Genomic DNA, 24,623 nt, shown 5'->3' on the forward strand with positions numbered 1-24,623 from the left:
TAGGAAGAATATGATATCATTTAGGATTAATGTTACAAAAACTTAAATAATCATATGAGGAAAAACAACAGAAATCGGATTATATCAATTTTATCTGCAGTTTATTTCATGTACTAGGATTGATAACATCAAACAATAAACTCTATGGGCCGTCACTAATTTTTCATTATTTGATTCCATCGAGGACACGGAGTTTCAAGAAAAATTCTGTTTCACTTGAGAACATTTGGGAATATTTCACATCCTGTGAGAAGACCTTAGAAGCAGAATGTTACTTTGCTACATTAAACAATTAGGGAAAGGGAAATATTTAAAATTGTGTACAACAACATCCATGGTAGATCTTAGCTCCAAAGACAAAAATATAAAGAGAACTAAAAAGAAGAAGAAGAAGAAAGTATTACAGAAAAATGTCATCTTCTGCCCCTTCCCATATATGTATCTTGCTGGTGTAATAAGAAATACATGAAGTAACCACCTATAGAGCCCTCTGATGACTGATGACATGGACAGATTATTTTATCTGCTCTATAATGCCAAACTTTAAAAATGGTAACTATCAAAATTTTAACTATACAATGTGATAATACTTTCAAAAATAAAACTTTAGATTTATGCTGGTACCCCAGAAGTTCATGTAATAAAGGTAACATTCGATTTTGGTCCTGGCTTTGGTTAAATGTTTATTTTTTTAAAGACATTCCGTTCAGCTAAAATGTATATTTAGTGTTCTACTCATCGTTGTTGACATTATTTTGCTACTACATGTTGAAAAGTTTGTGTCCTTATTGAGAATATAGATACGATGAGTTACTTCCTGTTAACTTTCCTTATAGACCAGGACTCCATGCTAGACTTTTTTGGCCAGGTATCAGGACTCATTGCCTGGAGGATTTGGTATAAAACAAAAATAGATTTAATAGCCAAATTCTCTACTTGATCCTCCTGCAAAAGGTTTGGAGAGGTGGCCAGAGAATATATAACTATTCTGTTGAATTTGCTCTTACTTTAGATTTGAAGTATGTATTTCAAACCTTGACTGACGGAGAAAGGAATCATGTCAAAATGTTTTAGGAGACAATTGAGGTTGGAAGTGAAGAGCATAATTCTGATGATGAAATGTTAGTGGAAACCTAAAGAGAAATGATTAGTGCTCTCTTCAGATCATCACATGATTCTTAAAAAGGCTTATTTAAAGGCCTGGGAATAGTAGTTTTACTGACTAATGCCTGCTGAATTGGAAAGTAGGAGGTGTGAGATTCTTAATTTTTAAATAGCAAAGTTCCTTCCTGGGTATTGTCAGTAACTTTCAGAAGCCTGGGGAGAATGATAATTAGATCAATGCAAAGAAAACAGCAATGAACAGAACAGGGAGAATGAACAGCCTGACCTAACCGCAAAGCAAGCAAGGCTTCTGAGGGTTCCCGACAGCTCTTGTCTTCATGGGTTTCAGGGTCCGGTCCCACTGGGTCAGGATGGCATTTCTGGCTCCTGGCCACTTCCCTGGGCCCACCAGCCTAAACTGGTATGGGCTGCAAGGGCCAAAGAAAACCTCCACAGCCAATTTGGGATCCGTGAGAAACAGCCATGGGATGTTGGGCTTTGCCCCAATGAAGGAGGCAAGTTCATCCATATAAGTAATATAATCTGTCTGTACGGTCTCGCTGGTGCCAAACCTAGAGTTGGGAGAGGAAACAGCACTGTGGATACCGAAGCTCTGTGCACATGTCTTACAGGAACAAGAACAGGGAAAATGCCTCACAGCTTTTTATCAGAGGGAATCAACGCCAATCCCTTGTGTTGGTAAGGGGGCTATGTATTCTGCACTTTGTAGCTTTTTCCAAGAGACCTGCATACTGATCTCATCTGGACATTCCCCAATACTGCATGGCAGCTGAGAAAGGCATTTGCAACCCCATTCACAGGTGGAAATTGTCTCTTACTCAAGAAGTTTGTTCATGGCCACTGAGCTAATCAGTGACAGAGGTAGGACTAGAGCTCTGTTCTGACCATTCTCATTTGCTGAGTCATGCTCGTTGGAGCATGTTTGCAGGCATCGTCTGTATCTTAGAGGATTTATGGGCTGGAAAATAGAAGTCCCCATTCATGCACTCCCAAACTCCTCTGATTTCCAGTCCTTCGTGGGTCTTCTTTCTGTATTACATTGCAGGAGCCATGGAGGGGTGAAACAGGACTGAGCGCTGTGTCAGATGCAAAGTAAATCCTCCACAAATACTTGTTGAATGGATGAATTTAGCTCATAGCTGTCACCCTAATGACCCCACTCTGGACCATTTAAGACTAAAATAGTACAAGTATTCACGGATTCTGATTTTTCTATGGAAACCCTAGACCCTCTTTACAATAGGTGCTCTTACCATTTGAGCTTTTTCCCCCTTTTCTTATCAATGTCATTCATCATGTCTGTTACAGAAGGCAAAGTGCAAGTTCCTAAAAAAAAAAAGGAGGGTGGGAGGGAAGACATGATAATAGTTAAATTAGTCTGGCATAAGATCAGCCTGCAATTTTTCCTTCTTAATAACTATTTATGTATCACATTAGTATTTCCATTTTTTTCGGGTCATTGCCTAGCAAAGTAAAATCTTGAGCAAATCAACAGGTGATCATACTGAGACAGACGTACGAGTCATTTCCAGTTTTCTCAGAATTGAAATGCGACATAATTAAAAACCAGGAAGCAAATAGCTCTTTATATTTGTATCTTTGCTCTTAAATCAGTTAGCGAATGTTTAAAATCAGTTTTAAGGATTATATTCTAGTCTCTCAGCTATGTTTTTAAAATGTTATCTAATAGTTTATAGCCAAAGGTACATCAGCATCTCTTTTTTTAGATTTAAGGAAAAAACGTTCATATTAAATTATCCTGCTTTGTCAGGAAAAGGAATTTCCAATGCGTAAGCTGTAGAGTCTAGTCTAAAGTCCCAATTTTCTCTCTGAAGAGCCAACATTTTCTGGATGGGACTGAAAATATGAACCATGAACAGGTCACTGAGGACTCGGGGGAGCTCCAAGAGACCAGATCCAGGTTGGGACTGTCCAGGATTGCAGGCTCATTCTGGAATAGATTTACAGACTTCTCTGAAATCCATGCCAAACATGCCTTTGAGCCCAGAGATACTTAACATTTAGGGTGGTTTCTTTGGCAATTTTGGGATCACCTTGAACAAGACTAGAAATCCCAGATCCGATTGCTCAAGACATACAATGATTGCCTAACTCCCTGTTCCTGCAATCTTTGCAGGCAGGGTCACTTGAACAACCTTTGTAGTCATGGCCTTGTTCTAAGCCTTGGAACTTGCCCTGTCCCTGGGCAGAAAGAGAGATCAAGAAGGACGTGATTATGCTCACTAGTCCACCAGCTACTACCATTGGATTGCCTGTAACTGGCCCCTCTGTCCTGGTATTTGGATTCCCCAAATTGGATTATTTGCCTTATCACTCATTTCCCCTAAGGCTGAGTCTTTGCCTTGCATATCAATTCTCTATTGATTGGGTCTCTGCATTGTTTCCTATAGTCAGAGCCCAGGTTACAACTTATCCTAACAGAGTAGGTGTGCGACCCTCTAATGCCAGTGTCCCTGAGCCTGAAACCTAAGTTCACTTCTTTCTGAGTGGTTTCATGCCACCATCTGCCTGGCTGTTGCTCCATGGTGCAACACATCTCTGTGTTGGAAGAAAGAGTGAAGGAGATTGAAAGGGATCACTGATGTATGCTACTGTCATGATGCTGATGACAGCCTGGTGATGAAAGGTATCTCAGTATACATAGTGGCAGTTTCCAAGCTCCCATATAAAAGAACATTTAAATCCCAGTAAGTCAGGTAGGACGGGGGAAGCCTTACATATGTCTTCAAAGGAAGTAGACCTGCTAAGCTCCCTTTTCCAGAAGTTTTATACCACTAGGACCAAACAAACTTTGCACATTAAACTTTGACACCTTTTTTTTTTTTCTATAACCATGGACTTTTGGTCTTATGATCTGAAACTTCACACAACTGCGTTCGAACCTTAATATGAATCTGAGCCTCATAACTTCTGTTCGCCTGACCCCAATCGAGTTTGTTGTTGTTGTTATTTATTTTTCATACAGGAACTCAGTATTCTTTTACCTTAAAGACTGATCATCTACTACTCCTAGTACATTCTGCTTCTAATAATCCACTGCTTGTTCTTATCTGACACATGACAGGGAAGAAGATAGAACAGAAATGACACTGCCTTTCCAGCAATCATAATTTTTTTCCATGACTGAATATTTAAAGTTGGCTGGATATTGGGTCGGAAACATACTCTCTTCTTAACCTTTCAAACAAAGTCATTCTACTGAGTTTTGAAATCATACTTTTCTAAAATTGTCATGCATTTAAGACCAGAAGCTGTAGTGTTCTCAAGTTTAATAAAAGTTGACAGCTCTAAGGAGTGATAAATCACAAAATACTTCTTGAATAATGTCTTGTGCTATTGCATATGACAATCCAACGTGATATGTTTAAATGCTTATAAAAAATAGTGCCAAAAATACAGAGTCATAGATTCAAAACTGGATGGGACCTAGGATTTTCCCCTCGTTATTAGGATTATTGTTTTCACAAAGACTCAAAGGCATTCTTATTGGCATCCCTCTACCCCTTCAATGACCTTCTCAGTCTGCTTACCTTTTATTACTTGTACTGCCCAGCGGGCTTGCAGGTCAGCTGTGGGAATGGCAGCCCCAAGGGACTGGACAAAACCAATCACTGCCATGGTTGGCTTCTCCAGTTTGGGAGGGAAAATGCCTTTAAACAAGGTGACCTCATTGTTTTTGTTCTTAATGATGGACTCATCAAGGAAGGGGTAGTCATAACTATAGACTGTTGCAAAAATGACATAATCGATGGCCTCAAACACCGTCCCATCCTCAAAAATGGCTGAAGTCTCAGTGAATTCTCTCACATTAGGCTTAATGGACACGATGCCACATAGAATGCAAGCTGGGAGTTCATCATTAAACATGGGTTCTTTCCTCAGGGCTCTGTATGGAAAATAGAGACAACTACTAGAACAGTAATATTTCCTCTTTGTTTTATTGCTCCATAATAATTAATTAATAACCAATTAATAAGGAAGGAGAAAACTACCCAAGCTTTTTCACTTGTGCCATGGAGTGTCACCAATATGGTTGAAGAACAAAACTGAAGTAAGGTGATATTGTGAAGTCAGACAAGTTGCCTTTTGCTGATGCTTTCTCTATTTCCTGTGATCTTTCTCTTCTCTTTCACAGAGCTCCAAATCCCAGAATCAGCACCCAGACCCTATCCCTTGTTAAAGCTGTATCAGAAAAGATCCTAAATCAGAGTACCTGGGCATTTGGATTTTTTTTCCCTTCAATTCTTATTAACTGTGAACCTTGATTGAATTAAGGTTTCTTAATTTCTCTTGCATCATCTTTCTCATCTGGAGTGACAATAACTGTTATGCCCTTCTTGGGTCATTGGGAGACCGAAGTAATACTGGGTTGAGCTCTCTGATAGGGGTGGGGTGTGAGCCCCTTGCAGACAAAGGCACAAGTCAGGTGAGGGAGGGAGTGCCAGGAATTTATACAGGCCAGAAGTACTCCCCATTACCTCTGTCTGCTTTGTTCTTTTCTCCATTGTACACATCAGCATATGATCTTCTGCCATTTGTCTCCTGTTTCCACTACTAGAAGGTAAGCTCATGAGGACAGGGATTTTGTGTGTTTTCTTCACAACTGTATTCACGGGGCTTAACATAGGACCTAACACATAATAATGCTTCATGAATATTTGTTGAATAAGTTAACTTTGATGTAAACGTTTATAATTTGGGTTTTTCACCACATGTCAAAGTAATTTGTTATGTGTCTGAGGGATACGTCTAGGGGGATATTATAGCAGAGAGTGAGGAGGCGGCTGAAGATGCAGGTGGCCACATTTCGGTCAATGGCGGGTGATGAGAACGTAGCACGGGGCAAGTCCTGTTTTCCTTAACTGAACTTTGCCATGGAGTGAGAGGCAGTAGAGCAAAGTGGTTAAGAGTGGGGGGCTCTGGAGTCAGAAGATCCGGGCTCATTTTGAATATTGCTTCTACTTTCTGGCTATGGGACTTTGGTAAAGTTATTCACTACATTGAATCTCAGTTTTCTCATCTTTAAAATGGGGATTAGAATAGAGACCTCCTCATAGTTGTTGTGAAGATAAAATGAGATGATGCATTTCAGAGCCTTGCCAAGTCACACTAAGTGCTTAAAACATGTTACCTATTATTATCTTTGCTTGAGGGACTAATTTCTGATTTATTATATGACTTTCCAGCTGTACAATCTGGTAAAGAGTCTTGTGAAACAGGAAATCACTCTGATTTTTGGCAGCTCTTCATCCTCTGAAATGTGAGGTGTGGTTATTTCACTAATATTATTTCAGATGGTTTGGGAGTTACAACACACATTGTGAGTTGTTGACACTGAAACCAAAGCTAGCAGGCATATCATATTGAACTCTGCATTACCCATTTAAAGGCATCAAGCCATAGTTCTCATGTTTGAACCTTGTATTCATTTGTTTCATGTATCACCAGTCAGAGGTGGCTGTCGGCAAGTTGTTCTTGAGGAAGGATTCAAATCGAGTGACAAACACCATGTCCCACGGATAGCCATCATCCCAGACCCTGCTCATCACCCAGGAGCCACTTCTGGAACTGATGATGACCTTAAAAAAAAAAAATCAATTTAACCATTAAAGTAGTGACCATTTGTAGTGGGGGCTGTGGTATGTCCTTCAGATCTGACTTTTGGAATGGATTACACCGGCTACTGCAAGTGTTGCCAGAAGGCAGCCCCCAGCTGTTAGCCCTCTTTGAGAGTTGCTTTGGTTGAAAGGGGGCGTCTTACCCCAAGTCTTTTTCTCTTTCTGGATTCCCTGTTTTCAGGGTCTGTTTGATGCAGGGATATTAAGGTCCGATCTCTCACTCCACCTTGGGACAATCCAGAAGGATAGCTTCAGAGTAGAGTAGAGGGAAACTTCCTTCCCTTGCCTCAGAGGTATTCATCCAGAGAGCACTCCCAAATAAACTTCCTGCACCCCAGTCTGCATCTTAGGACCAACCATCCTGTCATCTTCTCTGGTGGAGGTGACCAATAACTGAAGTCTCATCACATTTCCTCTAGTACTAATGTAATGATCATTGTTTACCATCAAGCAATTATGACCCCCCAAAAAGGCATTTTGACTTAAAATGCCTTTCCCCATCCCAAAAGAAGGCAAGAAATTTGGCATCAGAGAACCATAGTTTCAAATCCTGGCTCTGCTACTTACTAATTATGTGATTTAAGGAAAATTCTTTTAACTTCTCTAATATTCAATTCCCTTATTGGTAAGATGGAGATAATAGGTACCCGCCACTTCAAATCTGTGTGAGATTTAATGCAGTGTACTTACGATGCAGTAGGACCACCATTGCCTGTCATGGAGAATGTGTTCCTTTCCTCCCTTTCTATCATGATACTCCCTAATGGTATAGATTTTCAGGAACTTTTTAAAAATAATTTTTATATATAATGCCATTTCAAAGCATGTTTTATAAGGGAAGCCAAGCAAAGGAGAGACTGGAGGATCAATCTGTTGAGAGCCTCTGAAATTGGTCTTTCTTTCCTCTAATTTATCATATATACAACTAATGGATGAATCTCTTAAAAACTATGGCTTCATCATATCTTTCGTTCGCTCAAGAAGCTGAAATGGTTTACCAGTATTTATAAAGAAATTCAAATTCTTTAGCCTGTCGTTCAATTCCTTAAAGGATATGACATAACCTGATTCCAATCTTTCTTTCCTCTCTCAATTCCTATAGTTACTCTGTTCCTTGGAACCAGATCTCTAACACTCCATTAATTTCCTCTATGACTTTCAAGAAGACAATTGACATCTCTAGTCCCCAGTTATCTTTTCCGTAAAATGGGCATAATAAAACCCAGTCTACTTTCTTTCCACCTTCAAAGGAGCACATTTACATGCAGGCACTGGAGTACCATAATGCATTACACAAACCGTTATTGTTACATATCTCCATGCCAGCAAGATGAACCACAATAGTGAATATGCCGTTCTCACTCCTGTCTCCACACCTTTGTGTATGCCATTCTCTTCACCATATGATTCATAAATATCCTTCAAGGACTGGTTCAGGTCTACCCCTTTGTGAGGCCTGCAGTTCCATCATCAGACATTAGTTCCCGAATCACCTGTGCATCCTTTGTGCCGGTGGCAGCTCTTGTACTATTGCTAGATTTTGTACTTAGCTCTGGAGGTTATGTTTAATTTATATCATATCAATGTATTATTTTCCCAAGTAGATTTTAAATTCCTTGAAGGGGGGGCACAGAGTTGAGTTGTGTCTCCATGCTGTCTAGTATAGTGCTGTGAACAGGTAAACAGGACTGTATTTTTATGCCATTTGTCCTTTCATGATCTCCTTGCTTCACTGATTGTAAAACCATCACTTAAAATGGACCTATATTGGGGATGCCCAGTGCGACATCAGTAGGCATAGCCTCTAGAGATACAATTCCTGTCTGTGGGCTTCTGGGCAGTCAGTCCCTAAGGAATCTTCCAAAGCTAGTAGGTAATGTTTGTTCAAACTCCTTCCCATCTCCTTATGGGCCCTGTTTCACCTCTTTTCTGTTTCCTCTCCCATCCCTCCTCATACCATTCTTTTCCAGACCCAATGTGTTGCAGCAAAGGGGTCTTTTCTCAGTTTCTTGAGACCCTCAGCTTCTTCCTGCTTCAAGACCTTCTTCCTGGAGTCCTCTTCTGACACTGAACCCTTTTCTCAACTTGAAGCTCTCAGCTTAAATGTCATCAGCTGGAAAGGGCCTTCCCCACTTCCTTGTCTGAGGCAGGTCACTCTTATTATCTACTCTTACAGCATGCTTTTTCTTTTTTTTCACTAGCACTTTCCACAATTTTCAATTTTATTTGTTCATTGACTTATTTGATACCCATTTGCTACACTAGACTCTGGATTCGGGGTGGACATCATGTCTGTTTTGTTCTCCACTTTCTCTCCAGCATCCAAGCCAGTGCTTGGCACATAATAGGCTCTCAACAAATAACTATGGGATGACCAAATGGATGAATGAGTGAATATAAAACTCTATGTTGCTGAAATCATATTTAAATGCTTTGACTCCTTACCAAGCTCAAAAAGTAGGTTCTATTTTTGACTGTTTTATTTATCGTTATGAGAAAACTGACATTCAGAGGGATTAACGGATTCAACTCAAGAGTGCCAGAGTCATAATCTTAACCCTAAATCCACACTAGTTTCGGAGGAATTGATCAGACATGTTAGACACCAAATGTCCTGAAAAAGATTGACATCACTCCTTGCTGATATTCCGCCTTTGTCATACCAAACTATTTAAAACCTCACCTTTTGGGGTGCCTGGGTGGTTCAGCCAGTTGGACTCCTGATTTTGGCTCAGGTCATGATCTCAGGGTTGTGGGATCCAGCCCCATGTGCGGCACCCGCTCAGCAGGGATTCTGCTTGATATTCTCTACCTCTCCCTCTGCCCCTCCCCTCACTCCCTCGCAAATAAACAAATATAAAAAGAAAAAATTCTTACCTGCTGTGGAGAGAACCTGAAATGTATGAAACACTGCTTAGTCTTCCCATCAAGAACCCTGTGCACCATTACCCCCTCCCTAGTTTCTTACCACACCTTTCAAATGGTAACTGTCTCTGTTCCTTTAAAGATAGTTCCTGCGTACCCGAGACACGGTACCTGTTCAGCTGTGTGGCTGAATTCTGTGGCAATATCACAGCCTGAATTCCCCAGACCAATCACCAGGACTCGCTTCCCCTTGAATATTCCTGGTTCCTTATACTCCCGGCTGTGGAAGCATTTACCTTTAAATAGTTTTAGTCCTGAGCGAAGAGTGGAAAACATAGGAATCATTTGGTTTCCATTTTAAAAAACTGCTGTAAAAGACTTGTGGGTGAATGCAGTCACAATAACATGGAACTTTAATACTCCACGTATATTATATATGATAGAAGCATATTTTAATTCAATCTGTACTTTTATATATATTAAAAAAGACATTATCAAGATATTCATTCATGCCAGATGTGTGGATAGCAGACTAAATTTCAGCCTTACCTGGAAAAGACTCTTTTGGTAGGTTGGGGTATACGTGGTGTCCAGAACAAATCAATACAGCATCGAAAACAACTGATTCTTTTTTACCATCCCTTTCAATGGTAACATCCCATTGGCCGGTGACTGAGAAATCAGGACGTTTATTTATACCAGATACAAGTGTCTAAAAGAAACACAGAATGATAGCCTTTTTTATGCTAACAGGTAGATTTGGCACCAACTTGATCAAATAGTACAGGAAAAAATCCCTAACAGTGGCTTAGGAAAAATACTTAGTCCATGATTAAGCTACATATAATGAGGGCACCTGGGTGGCTCAGTCACTTAAGCATCTGCCTTCAGCTCACGGTAGGATCCTGGAGCCCTGCGACTGAATCCCGCCTAGGGCTCCCTGCTCAGCTGGAAGCCTGCTTCTTCCTCTGCCTTTCACCCCCCACTCATGCTCTCTCTCTCAAATAAATAATACATTTAAAAAACATTTAAAAAGATACATATTATGACTTCAAAATTCAAAAGTTAAAACATTAAATAGTAAATAAATAAATAAATAAATATATATATAATGACTTTATTTGATTATTTGAGAGAGAGAGAGAGAGAGCACAATTGGGGTGGGGTAGAGGGAGAGGCAGGCTCTCTGCTGAGCAGGGAGCCAGCTGTGGGGCTCAATCCCAGGACTTTGAGATCATGATCCGATCCAAAGGCAGACGCTTAACTGACTGAACCACCCAGGTGCCCAGGTAAATATGTATTTTTTATCTTCACATGGCTTCTTGGGCGCAGCCAGTATGTTCTGCACTGAGTGACTCCCCTCTTGGAGATATGACTGACTTCAAGCATAGCTTACAGGCGGCATGTACCACATCTACTAAGTAATCTGGTGGCATATCATTTTTGTAGTAATAACTACTTGCTAACGTATCTTTTTAGCTATTTTATTTTTTAATATTATTGTCTTAAAATGAAAGATATTGTCTGTATTCAGAGAATGAGTTCTCAAATTTAGTGTGCATAAGGATTACCTGGAAAGCCTGTAGAAGTATAGATTCCCAGGCCACAGTCCCAGATGTTGAGTCAGTAGATCTGGCATAGGACATGAAAATCTGAATTTCTAACGAGCTCCCAGGAGATATTGATGCTATTTGGCCCATATGCTGAGTAGCACTGGATTAGATTATCAATAAGTATTTATTCACAGCCAAACAGCTGCCTGTTGATTGGTATGCTCCCTCATCAAAAATATTTTTTCAATTTTTCTGATTGTGTTGGGAAGAGGACCTCTATCTGGTAAGAATTGTTCTTATAAACTTTATTACGAATAGCATTTCATACTTATTAAACAATACATGTACACATATCTGTATAATGCCTGTTACTTATGAAATATAGTAAAACGAGCACTGATGAATCCATAATCTTGCATATCATTTATTTAGAATAACTCTGGGATTATTCATTTATTTATGCTATGGTAAATGGTTCCTTTTTGGACTATAGTTTCTGTTTTTTGCTGCTGGCTTACAGAAATGCATTTGATTTTTATATCTTGATCTTATATACCACCACCTTGTCTAATGTTTTTATGTTGTTATTAAATCTAGTAATTTGTCTCTAGATTCTTTTGGGTTTTCCATGTAGAGAGTCATATCATCTGTGATGAATGTTACTTTTTGTTTGTTTGTTTTCATTCCTTTTATTTATTTTTCTTTACTTACCATCCTGTCTCTTAAATGTCTTGAGATTATTGAAAAGAAGCAGTAATAATAGGAATCCTTGTCTTGTTCTGGATTTTAAAGGAAATGACTCTAACTCTGCACCTTTAGTGCAGTACTATCCAGTAGCAATATAATAGGAGCGACATATATAATTTAAAATTTTCTAGTAGTCACATTAAAAATAGAAAAAGAGGGGCGCCTGGGTGGTACAGCGGTTAAGCGCCTGCCTTTGGCTCAGGGCGTGATCCCGGCGTTATGGGATCGAGCCCCACATCAGGCTCTTCAGCTATGAGCCTGCTTCTTCCTCTCCCACTCCTCCTGCTTGTGTTCCCTCTCTCGCTGGCTGTCTCTATCTCTGTCAAATAAATAAAATCTTAAAAAAAAAATAAAAATAAAAATAGAAAAAGAAGTATAATTTAACATAATGTATCTGATATATCATTGTTTTAACAAGTAACCAAAATAAAAATTATTAATAAATATACTATATTCTTTTTTATAATAAGACTTTGAGATGCAGTGTATACTTTATGCTTACAGCACATCTCAATTTTTGGCTAGTGGCTACCGTATTGAGCAGTGCAGATTTAAGATAATATTTATATGTTTCTATAGATCAAGAAAATTCCTTTCTAATCTTAGGCTGGTGAGAATTTATTTTCTTTTTTTCTTTTCTTTTGTCTTTCTTTTAGGTAGAAATGGATGTTAAATTTTATTTAATGCCTTTTCAGAATTTGGTAAATGTATTGTTTGCTTCCTGTGACAGGGTTTTGCACTGACTTACATATTTATAATTCATAATATTGAGATATTCTGTATCCTTAGCCTCAATGAAGATAGTTAATTTTTAAAAATATTTTGTTGGATTTATTTTTGAAGTTTTTCTCACTAATTTTCATGAGGGAAATATGTCTGTAATTTTCCTATTTCCTATTATTTTTGCTTGCTTTTGATGTCAAGGTTATAATGTCATAAAATAAGTTTGGAAGTCATACTTTATTTTTTAGTATCTGGAGTTTATAAAATATTGAAATAATTTGTTTTTTGCAAATTTGGAATTACCTTTGGGATCTTTTCTTTTCTTTTTTATTAAAGATTTTATTTATTTATTTGACAGAGATAGAGACAGCCAGCGAGAGAGGGAACACAAGCAGGGGGAGTGGGAGAGGAAGAAGCAGGCTCATAGCGGAGGAGCCTGATGTGGGGCTCGATCCCATAATGCCAGGATCACGCCCTGAGCCGAAGGCAGACGCTTAACCACTGTGCCACCCAGGCGCCCCTATGGGATCTTTTCTTAATGGGAAAAATTTTAGTTTCCGAGTCAAAAGAACTCTAAGTTATCAAAGGACTATTCAGGCATTTTACTTCTTTTTGTGTGAATTTTGGCAAGTTTAAAAAAAGATTTTAAATTTAACCAATTTAAATATTATTTGGCAAACAGTTTTATAGCATTCTTGTTACATTTCCTATTTCATCCACATAAGTTTTATCCATTTTTTCATTTCTAATATTATTTATTTGTATCTTTGTTCCTTTTTCCTCAAACTTTCAGCTATTTGCCTAATTTTTCCTTTTCAAAGGATGAACTTTCTATCTTCTTAATATGATTTTTTTTATTTCTAATTTCTTTTTATTATCTTGTTCATTCTATGTTCTTTGGGTTTCTGGTTCATTCTATGTTCCTTAGGTTTATTCTGCTTTTCTTTTCCTAATTTCTTTATCTTATTAGTTTTTGAAACTCTCTTATTTTTCTAAATAAGTATTTAAGCTTATAATTTTCATGAAAATTTTGGTCTTTATGCTTCCCACAAGTATTGATATGTAGAATTTAAGTTATCATTCAGATCTAAATATCGAAATTTCCATTGCAATTTCTTCTTTGAGCCATAAATTGCTCAGAAAAAAAGAGTTTTGAATTTATGGCTGTTTTACATTTATTTATTTTTTATTGATTTCTAAGTTAGTGGCATTTTGGTCAAAGAACTGTAGGTGGTATTTTGTAAATTTCCAATGTATTCTCTAAATCTAGGGTCAGGGAGACCACACTGTTAAAAATGTTGACAAATAAAGAAGAAATACTGAAAGGAACAAATAAGAATTTGCTAATAAATATAAAATTCCTCACAGTTATGCCTAAAACTAATCTTTTGATAGCATCTTACCTTAAATTGTATGTATTTCAGGAGCTTCTTTTCTTTGGAAAATGCAGTGATATATTCCTGGAGCTTGCTGTTGTGCATAAAATTGGGGAAGTCATCAGGATATGGGAAGTCTGGGAAACACATCATCTCTTTGGAAGAGTTGGTAAAGACAGACTGGTAAATGCTAGCTCTGCCTTCCTCTGCATGGTCCTGTAAATTTACAATTTCAAGTGGAAGAAAGTTTGTAAATGGGTACACTTACCATGGTCAGTGCCAGTTCCAAATAATTATCACTCACCTTTATCCATAAGGAAATTCAGTAAGATGAAGAATAAATTAACTTTAATTAAACAATTTGATGCTGATCAAAGGAACTTAGAACATGGAAGAATGTATCTTCCTTAACATCGTTTCTAAGGGAAACAAATTTTGAATTTCATCATGCCTTTTTAGGAATATATAAATAAAATTAAAGAAAGAAAATTCCTTCTTTATGATATGGATTAACTTTTAGGACATTATGCTAAGTGAAATGAGCCAGTCACAAAAGGACAAATACTGTATGATTCCACTTATATGAGAAACCCAGAGTTATCAAATTCATAGAGACAGAAAGAATGGTGGTTGCCTGGGGCTGAGAAGAAGGAGGAAGGGGAGTTATTGTCTAATTGGCAGAGTTTTAGTTTGGGAAGATTGAAAAATGTTCTGACCATGGATGATGGTATAATTGTACAACAATGTGCATAAACTTAATGCCACAGAACTGTACACTTTAAGAAGGTTAAATGGTAAATGTTTACTGTGGTGTATTTACCACAATAAAAAAAAAAAAAAACTCCTTTAACACATCATGAGGTAGTTCTGGTGAATTAGACCATAATATTTTCTTATGTACTTAAAGCAGAGACAACTTAGATTATGTTTATAATAGTGTTTTTCAAAAGTTTTGACCACAACCTATAGCTAGTAATATATTTTATATTGTAACACAGTACACACACACACAACAAAAGTATTATGAATAAATCATATGTAACTACTTGAGTTGCATTCTGATATTTTCTATCCATTCCATTTAAAAATGCAGATTGATTCATTAATTTGTTTCATAGCACACTAATAGGTCACAATTTTTAGTCTGAAATGCAGTGGTTTAAAGGAAATGGAAGGTTGAAGTTTGGAGTGTTGGGTAGGAGAAAGGGGAATAGAGGGAGGAAAGAGGGTGGTGGTAAATCATCTACGTCTTAAAGCTTATTCTTTGGGCTGGAATTTCAAGATTAACATACCTCATGTAAAATTGAGGGGAACACTGAGGGCAGAGGGGCTTCTTTTTTACATTTGAGATTTTGGTAAGATATCACTTACCTGAAAGACTCCCGGTGGACCAAACTAGGAGGGGAGGCTGACACAGAAAAGTCAAGTAACAGTGATTAGGAAGAAGTAGGATCTTAGTTTAGCTCTCTTGAACCCATTCAGCTTGAGCAAAGCAAGGAGTTCCCATTTGCTCCCAACAGGGATGCAGAAATTATCTGAGACTCATAGCAGGTAGTCTACCAGAGAGTTGCCATGGAGGGGGCTAAGAGGCATTTTAGGAGAGAGCTGTGAAGTAGGCTACTTGGTTCAGGAACTCCATGGGAAAACTGGATCTTGGGGAGGTTCATCTGATATGCTCATGGGAGGCAAATGGGGTCTAACTGTCAAGGTCCATTGGCCTTTAACTAAGCTAAGAGAGGACAGTCTCCAAGTTCATCAATTGCTGTCTTCAATTTAAGATTCCTAAAGGATCTATATTCTAGAAACTATGAATCACTCTTGAAAGACATTGAGGAAGACACAAAAAGATGGAAAAATATTCCATGCTCATGGATCGGAAGAATTAACATAGTTAAAATGTCCATGCTACCCAGAGCAATCTACACTTTCAATGCTATCCCGATCAAAATACTGAGGACATTTTTCAAAGAACTGGAACAAATAGTCCTTAAATTTGAATGGAACCAGAGAAGGCCCCGAATCGCCAAGGAACTGTTGAAAAGGGAAAACAAAGTTGGGGGCATCACAATGCCGGATTTCGAGCTGTACTACAAAGCTGTGATCACAAAGACAGCATAGTACTGGCACAAAAACAGACACATAGACCAATGGAACAGAATAGAGAACCCAGAAATGGACCCTCGGCTCTTTGGGCAACTAATCTTTGATAAAGCAGGAAAAAACATCTGGTGGAAAAAAGACAGTCTCTTCAATAAATGGTGCTGGGAAAATTGGACAGCTACATGCAAAAGAATGAAACTTGACCACTCTCTCACACCATACACAAAGATAAACTCCAAATGGATGAAAGACCCCGATGTGAGACAGGAATCCATCAAAATCCAGGAGAAGAACATAGGCAGCAACCTCTACGACATCTGCCACAGCAACCTTTTTCATGACACATCTCCAAAGGCAAAGATAAAATGAACTTGTGGGACTTCATCAAGATAAAAAGCTTCTGCACAGCCAAGGAAAAAGTCAAAAAAACTGAGAGGCAGCCCATGGAATGGGAGAATATATTTGCAAATGATGCTACAGATAAAAGACTGGTATCCAATATCTATAAAGAACTTCTCAAACTCAATACATGAGAAACAAATAAACAAATCATAAAATGGGCAGAAGATGTGAACAGACACTTTTCTGATGATGACATACAAATAGCTAACAGACACATGAAAAAATGTTCAAAATCATTAGCCATCAGGGAAATTCAAACCAAATCACACTAAGATACCACCTTACACCAGTTAGAATGGCAAAAATTGACAAGGCAAGAAACAACAATTGCTGGAGAGGATGTGGAGAAAGGGGATCCCTCCTACATTGTTGGTGGGAATGCAAGTTGGTACAGCCACTCTGGAAAACAGTGTGGAGGTCCCTTAAAAAGTTAAAAATTGAGCTACCCTATGACCCAGCCATTGCACTACTGAGTATTTACCCCAAAGATACAGACGTAGTGAAGAGAAGGGCCATATGCACCCCAATGTTCATAGCAGCATTGTCCACAATAGCTAAATCATGAAAGGAACCGAGATGCCCTTAACAGATGACTGGATTAAGAAGTTGTGGTCCATATATACAATGGAATATTACTCAGCTATCAGAAAGAACGAGTTCTCAACATTTGCTGCAACATAGACGGCACTGGAGGAGATAATGCTAAGTGAAATAAGTCAAGCAGAGAAAGACAATTATCATATGATTTCTCTCATCTATGGAACATAAGAACTAGGAAGATCGGTAGGGGAAGAAAGGGATAAAGAAGGGGGGGTAATCAGAAGGGGGAATGAAGCATGAGAGACTATGGACTATGAGAAACAAACTGAGGGCTTCAGAGGGGAGGGGGGTGGGGGAATGGGATAGACCGGTGATGGGTAGTAAGGAGGGCACGTATTGCATGGTGCACTGGGTGTTATACGCAACTAATGAATCATCGAACTTTACATCAGAAACCAGGGATGTACTGTATGGTGACTAACATAATATAATTAAAAAACATTTAAATATATTAAAAAAAGATTCCTAAAGGATGAGCATGAATGATAACCAAACAAAACGGGGACACCAAAAGACTAGAGGTGCCAGAGAACATTCCCAGGATCTGTGTTTGAATTTGAGAAACTCTAAGGTCACTTCAGTACTTTTTCTCCATAAGTTCAGATACAATCTTGGAAAAATTCAGGGGTTGGGGGGATCTGAAAGACTGAGCATTGATCCAAGAGACTTGGAGATTAAGCTGTGCCAACTGGGGGTACTTCTCTTGTCTTGGAATGCTTTTAGGCTTCTCCCCATGTAATTTTGGATATTTATCTGTTGTCCTATTTGTGCTAGACATAAAAGATTGACCTGAGCATTAGTAGTCTAGTATGTATTTATGGATAAAAAGCATAATGAAATATCAAGAACTCCTAAGGAGAAGATGAAAGAAGATGAGACAGGAATCCCCAGTTTATAGCCAGCAAGGAAACAAAGACCTTAGCCTAACATCAGCAAGAAACTGCATTCAGCCACCACCCTGTATGAACTTGGAAGCAGATTCTTCTCCGAGGCCTCTAGATAAGAGCCCGGCCCTACGCAGAGAAACCCACTGAACTACGCTGTGCTTCTGACCTACGTGACTGAGAATGATAAATGGGTGTGGTTATGAGTTGGTAAGTTTGCAGTGATTAGTTACGCAGCAGTAGAAAACTAATACAAGGGCAAAGGTGAGGTACTAGAGCAGCCAAGTTGGGGAAAATTATGTAATATTACACCAAGGGAGGAGTTTCATAAAGTAAAAATAATGCAAACCTTTGAGACAGGTTTGAGGTAGTTTTGCAACTTTGGCTGCTCCAGGATAATCAGTCTCCCTAGAAATGTTGAGCTGATTGGTCTTCAGTTTTTCTTAGTCCCCCAAAAGGCCGTGATTACTGAGAAAGGAGTTGCAGCATAATTAAATACATCATTTGTGACCAGCTCTTTTTTTTTTTTTTTAAACTTAATCGGGGACATCTTACTCTTCCTACTCAGTGTTATATAGTGCATCTCAGAGGCTATGTTTATAGACTGACTCTTCTAAGTTGGTCAGGTAGAGGGTTCATAAGGGCATGGCTATAGAGTCAATACTTGCATTTTAAATATAATTTTTTTGGAGGGAGTGGTCAACAAAGAGCCAAACCCTGCTTATTTATGGAAGTAGATTTATTCTTTTCTGATTACAAAAGTAATCCAAGCTTCTGATTAAATATGACCAATTATGTAGACGCATTTAACTCTTTTTCACCCAAAACGTTACTAAAACGACTGTAAAAGTATCAGAGGTATGAACCCACAAGGAAAAAAAAAGAGGAAAAAGTAAGAATAAATAAACAAAAAAACATATTAGAAGATTGAACATAGATGACTGACAACTAACATAACAGACGTAAGAAAGCCCAAAGCTAAGCCTTGGTCTAATCAAATGGGAATCCGATAATGATATCACAAGACGTTCAAGGTCTACAGTCTTGTATTTCACATGTATAACTTCTCAGAGAACCACTGGAGGAGGTACACTACTAGAAGGAGAGAATAAACTAAACAGCAGGACAATAAAGGCTCCAGAAAACAGGGTTATCCAGGCAGCAGTGATGCAGCCTTGACTAGAGAAGGAAGACAAGCAGAAGAACTATTTTTAAGAGACAGTTTAAAGAAGAATTAAGCTGATGGACCAGCCAGTATGTTTAAACATATTGAGAAGAGAATCATAATTCCGTGGGAGAGCCTGGGGGATGAATTAGAGATAGTATTTGTAAGGTTAAACAAAGGATACAAGGCAATTATTAACTCCAGTGAAAACAAAAGTTGTTCAAGGAAGAAAATGTAATCGAATCCACTAAGTGGCTCAGCAGTGACCAGTATTTACTTGGTTATAATAATATAAATGTGAAGGTTTGTTCAAACAAAAAAGATCATAAAACTATATGAAGAAGGAGATGAAAAATTTTGTAAATGGTTGTGACTTTTGTTCCATATAATTTAAGGGATTGCAGTTTGTACACAGCATCAGTCAAAACAAATTCTATAGGTGCAGAGGAAGTTACAAGAAATGAGTGAAGCAGGCCAAAAATGGATACAGTGAAACAGGGAATTTAAATTTAGTTTAAAAGAGGCCAGTTATTACTGTACGGGGAGATCCAGTGTTGCCTGATTTTCTGATTTTTCAAAAGAAGACAGATCTCTAGATTTTTATGTAAAATATCATCGTTTTAAAATATTAGATTAAAATCTTAAAAACTGTATAGATAAAATAAAATAGATCAGCTGCAGTATAAAAAGAGCCAGTTTGCTAATTCTAAAATATATAAAAATGATTGATTTTTGTCTAGTAATTTTGTGATTTGTAGCTTTTGGTGAGGTTAGAAAGGTTGGTAGGGACTACACGTTAAAAAACATTGATCCAAAGAATGGAATAAAATCAGGGGAAGTGAACAAAGGGTTGTGTGCCCAGAAAAAAGAGCCTTTATTCATGAAATTTCAGGCCCAAATCCAGACAATTTACTGATGTATTGTTCAGGGATCTCCTGAGAAAGAAAGACATTTCCCTTTGGCCTGTGACCTAGTCCTAAAATACTTTATTTTCTCAGTGATCAAGGCAGGTGAGAGAAATACATCACTCTGGCTTCAGATCAGTGTTACAAATGAGAACTAGAAGGGCATAGGGAGGTGCTACAGGAAACAGCCACAAAAACTTGAATGAGCTGCACCTTTATTTTTTCACACTTAAGAAATGTTTGGATAACCTCTTAAAGGTGGAAAATGCTGAGAGAACGTAAAATGCTGACCTTTGAAACCAAAGGTAATGAAAATACAAAATTAACAGGATTTCATAATAAAATCCTATAATGTAAATTCTAGGCACACAGCGGTAGGTTCCTGCTAGTATTTGAGAAACATAGGAAGTGATGACACAACCTGCAGTGTGGACCCTCTCACAGAGGAAGGTAATTAGGAAACTCTGAATAACCAACCAGTGTATTAGTTTCCTGTGTACTGTAGTAAGTTACCAACACTTGATGGCTTAAAACAGCAGGAATCTATTCTCTAAGAATTCCAGAGGCCAGTAGTCGGAAATCAGTATCACTGGGCTGAAATCAAGGTGTTCTCAGGGCTGTGTTCATTCCAGAGGGTCTAGGGAAAAATTCATTCCTGTACCTTCCAGCTTCTGGTGGATGCCAGCATTCCTTGGCCTTTTCAGTGCCCAGAGCCCACCTGCATTCCTTGGCTAATGGCCTCTTCCTCCATCTTGAAGATGGAGGTCAAAGCATAGCATCTTCAAATCTCTCTTTCTGCTGAAGTGATCACATTATCTTTCCCCTTCTATCTGTGGGTGTCAAGTCTCCCTTTGCTTCCTTCTTATAAGCATATATGCTATAGCATTTTTAGCCCACCCAGATAATCCAGAATAATTTCACCATCTCAAGATTCTTAACTTAATCATATCTTAGTTTACTTATTAGAAACATTTGCAAGTTCCAGGGATTAGGACCTGGTACCTTTGGGGAGACCATTGTTCAATTGTTCAGCCTACCACAGTCACTGGCCCGTATTCACATCTTTCCCACATGCAAAATACATTCACCCCATCTCATCACCCCAAAGTCTCAATCCATTGCAGCATCAGATCAAGTCCTGAATCTCATCTATACATCATCAGCTCAAAAGTCCCAAATTGTATCACCTAAATGATCTAAATCAGGTACGGATGAGACTCCGGGTATGATCTATCTGGGCCAAAATGCCTCTCCACCTGTGGACCTGTGAAGAAAACAAATTCTCTTCTACTAAAGTACAGCAATGAGACAGGCATTGGGTACCAGTTACAGATGTTCCCATTCCAAAAGGGAGAGAATGGAAGGAAGAAAGGAGTTAACAGTCCCAATTTTGAAATCCAGTAGGGTAAATATCATTAGGTTTCCAGGCCTAGGAATAATCTTCTGTATCTCAAGGCTTCAGCCTCTGGGCCTGCAGTTCCATCCTCTGGAGTATTCCATCTTTTTCTCGAAGAGAAGCATATGTGTGCAGGTGAGGACATCATCAATTCTATGATGCCAGGTTCAAATGTCAAAGTCGTCCCTGAGCAGCAAGGATGTAGCTGTTCTCAAAGCTGTACTGGCAGTGCCTATCTTCAGCAATGTTTCGTAAAGTAAGTTTGAATACGAAGACTGGTTAAGATTCCTGTGGAAATCCTGCCAGTTCAATAAGCCACTTATTGCAATGGCACCCAGCAGTTTACCAAGCAGGTAAGCATTCAGGCTGGAGAGACAGGCCAGCTTGAATCAGGAGCTTGTCTTTATCATTTACCAACTATTTACCATTTTTTTTCCCTTTTCTTTTTAAGCTTCAGATTCATTTATAAAAGGGAAAAACTCATACCTACCTTATAGGATTATTGTAAAGATTTAATTACATGGGAAAAAGTGTTAGGTATATAGAAAGTGCTCACTAGAATAGCCCTAAGAATCAACAGGGTGCTCGTCGGAAGCCCTGTCAGCACATTTCAGCAATGTATTCTAGGCTCTGTAACATCATACAAGATGCTGAGCATTTCAAGAATTCTTTGGAGTCCAGAAAATAGCTATATTAATAAGAATAATTCTCATATCTTTATAATATTGAAAGAGTTGCCACAGACACTGTCTCCTTAAATGCAATCTTTTTATTGGGGTATAAAACCTAATACTAATTTTGCACTTGAGGAGGAAATAGTAGCTGAGAAAGGGTTATTGCTTCTCCTAAATTTGCATATATGAATGGTCTATCAGAAGAAGAAGAAGAAGAAGAAGAAGAAGAAGAAGAAGAAGAAGAAGAAGAAGAAGAAGAAGAGGAAGAAGAAGAAGACGACGACGACAGATGGGGTGGGCTTAGCCATGCAGTGTTCCTAAGGTTGGAGACGACGAGGCAGCTGGGGTGCAGGAAAGCCCTCACAGCTGCTGATGTGGTTGTCAGGCAACAGAGGAAGTGATTTAGTGGTTGCATGGAGGCATGTTTGCTGACAGAGTTCTTATTATGAATGCACAGAGACAAAAGGGCATTGAAGAACTTTGAATCAGTGCACCTTGTTCTTGGTTCCTCCCGTAGCGGTCTCATTAATTATATGGTTTTTCCAAGGCCAAACAGCACCTGAAGCCTTAAAACCTGTGGTCTGAATCATTAAGTAGACCTTTGGTAACCTCAACAAAAGAATGGGAACAACCCTGTTTTTTTTTTTTTTTAAAGATTTTATTTATTTATTCGACAGAGATAGAGACAGCCAGCGAGAGAGGGAACACAAGCAGGGGGAGTGGGAGAGGAAGAAGCAGGCTCATAGCGGAGGAGCCTGATGTGGGGCTCGATCCCACAACGCCAGGATCACGCCCTGAGCCGAAGGCAGACGCTTAACCACTGTGCCACCCAGGCGCCCCAACAACCCTGTTTTTTAAATGAGTAACTCATGTAGTTACATTACATGAACCTAATCAATACTTGCCCTTGGACTTTGTTCCCAGAAGTGGCTTAACTATTAATGGTTTACCAGGGGTGAATTATGTACACAGAGACCTTCGAAGCTAGCCCACTATCTCATTTTTTTCTGAAGTGGGCAAGAAACTTACTTTCCAATCTGCTCTCGATGCTGTGTTTTGTAGATTCTATCCTAAGAGGGTTATAACTTCATGGAAGCTGATTTGGAGGCTGTGCTCCAGCAATGTGTTCTCACATACTTCACACCTCACTTCCTGGTCTACAGCAGTGATGTCCCACTCACCGAGAATTTCCACAGGCCCCCAATGTCATCACTCTTCTCAAAGCAGGTGGGCTCCAGCCCCTCTTCCAGACAGCTTCTGATGGAGGCCAAGCCACTGACGCCATCTCCAACGATGGCCACTCTCTTCCCCATGGTTGCCTGTGCAAAAGCCCAGAGAACATTTCTAGCACTGGTATTGCTGAAATTTTTTTTTTTTTTTGGTATCATTCTTTGGCTTAATTAAAACTTTGGGGGCACCTGGGCGGCTCAGTTGGTTAAATGTCCAACTCGTGATTTTGGCTCAGGTCATGATCTCCTGGGTTTGGGATTGAGCTCCGTGCTCAGAGGGCAGTTTGCTTGAGGTTCTCTCCCTCCCTCTTCCTCTGCCCCTCCCCCCACTGGAATTCGTCCCCCCCCCATAAATAAATAAATTTAAAAAAAACCTTTATTTTTGCACCAAGAAAGTAATATATTAAAAATATAGATCAGCATTCTTTTTACTAATATAACTACATTTTGCATTTCTCTCTGATTTCTAAAGAGAATGTTTTGTTCCTAAAAAAAAAAAAGCACTTTGTTTTTAGTCAAGCCCCCAAATTAAGAGACTGATGGTCTAGCTAAGGTATTTACCTTTTTTGCTTTTGGCCTTTTGCCATTGCTTTTCCACCAGAGAGAGTGAACATGAGAAAGAAAAGGAGATTCACAACTAAAACACATATGCACACACCAATACCCACAAATGTATATGTATGTGTGAACGAAGAAACAAATATGCATGTGCACACACACATTTATTTCTTCTTTCTCTTTGACATAAGACTCAATGAGGAGCAAGGTTAGGATATGTCTACATTTCAGTATATCAGGCAATCACCCCATTCCTCTCCTACAATGTTCTTCGCCTTCTTAATTAGAAAGAGAACTCAGGTCTCTTATCTAAAAACTTCTTTCCACTAGCTGCCACCCCACCTCCACCCTCTTTTTTAAAAATTAGATCTTACTTCTCAGGAAAAAAAAAATCTACCTGAATTATATGTCATTCTCATTCTGACCACATTTGGTATGAACTATAGATTCCCTTCCATTTACCCATCCCCCCCAACCCATTGTAATAGGATCCTTTCCCCCTTTTCTACCTTCTTCTATATCTTCTCTTTTGTATGTTTAAGTCCTGTCCAAGTCGTTTGGGCAGTTGGGAAGGAAAAATGTTTTCCCTGAACAAACACTCCATGGAAACTTTTGGAAAATGGGAGGAACTGCTTTTACTTATTAATTTTTTTTATTTTGGGGGAGGAACTGCTTTTAAAGG

General features: G+C 38.8%; 1 protein-coding gene across 1 annotated transcript; it reads right to left on the reverse strand.

Annotated features, from left to right (window-relative positions):
* Positions 1–85: 85 nt before the first annotated feature.
* LOC123803037 (flavin-containing monooxygenase 3-like) lies at positions 86–23,553 on the reverse strand. The gene is given in 8 exon segments (XM_045814191.2): positions 86–1,676; positions 2,379–2,451; positions 4,677–5,032; positions 6,526–6,725; positions 9,801–9,943; positions 10,179–10,341; positions 14,056–14,244; positions 23,336–23,553. Coding segments are annotated over 8 exon segments (1,674 nt in total). The 5' UTR covers positions 23,543–23,553; the 3' UTR covers positions 86–1,333.
* Positions 23,554–24,623: the final 1,070 nt, after the last annotated feature.

This window comes from Ursus americanus, chromosome 2 (assembly GCF_024610735.1).
Source record: "Ursus americanus isolate L20-20 chromosome 2, mUrsAme1.1.p, whole genome shotgun sequence".
In the NCBI taxonomy this organism is placed as follows: domain Eukaryota; kingdom Metazoa; phylum Chordata; class Mammalia; order Carnivora; family Ursidae; genus Ursus; species Ursus americanus.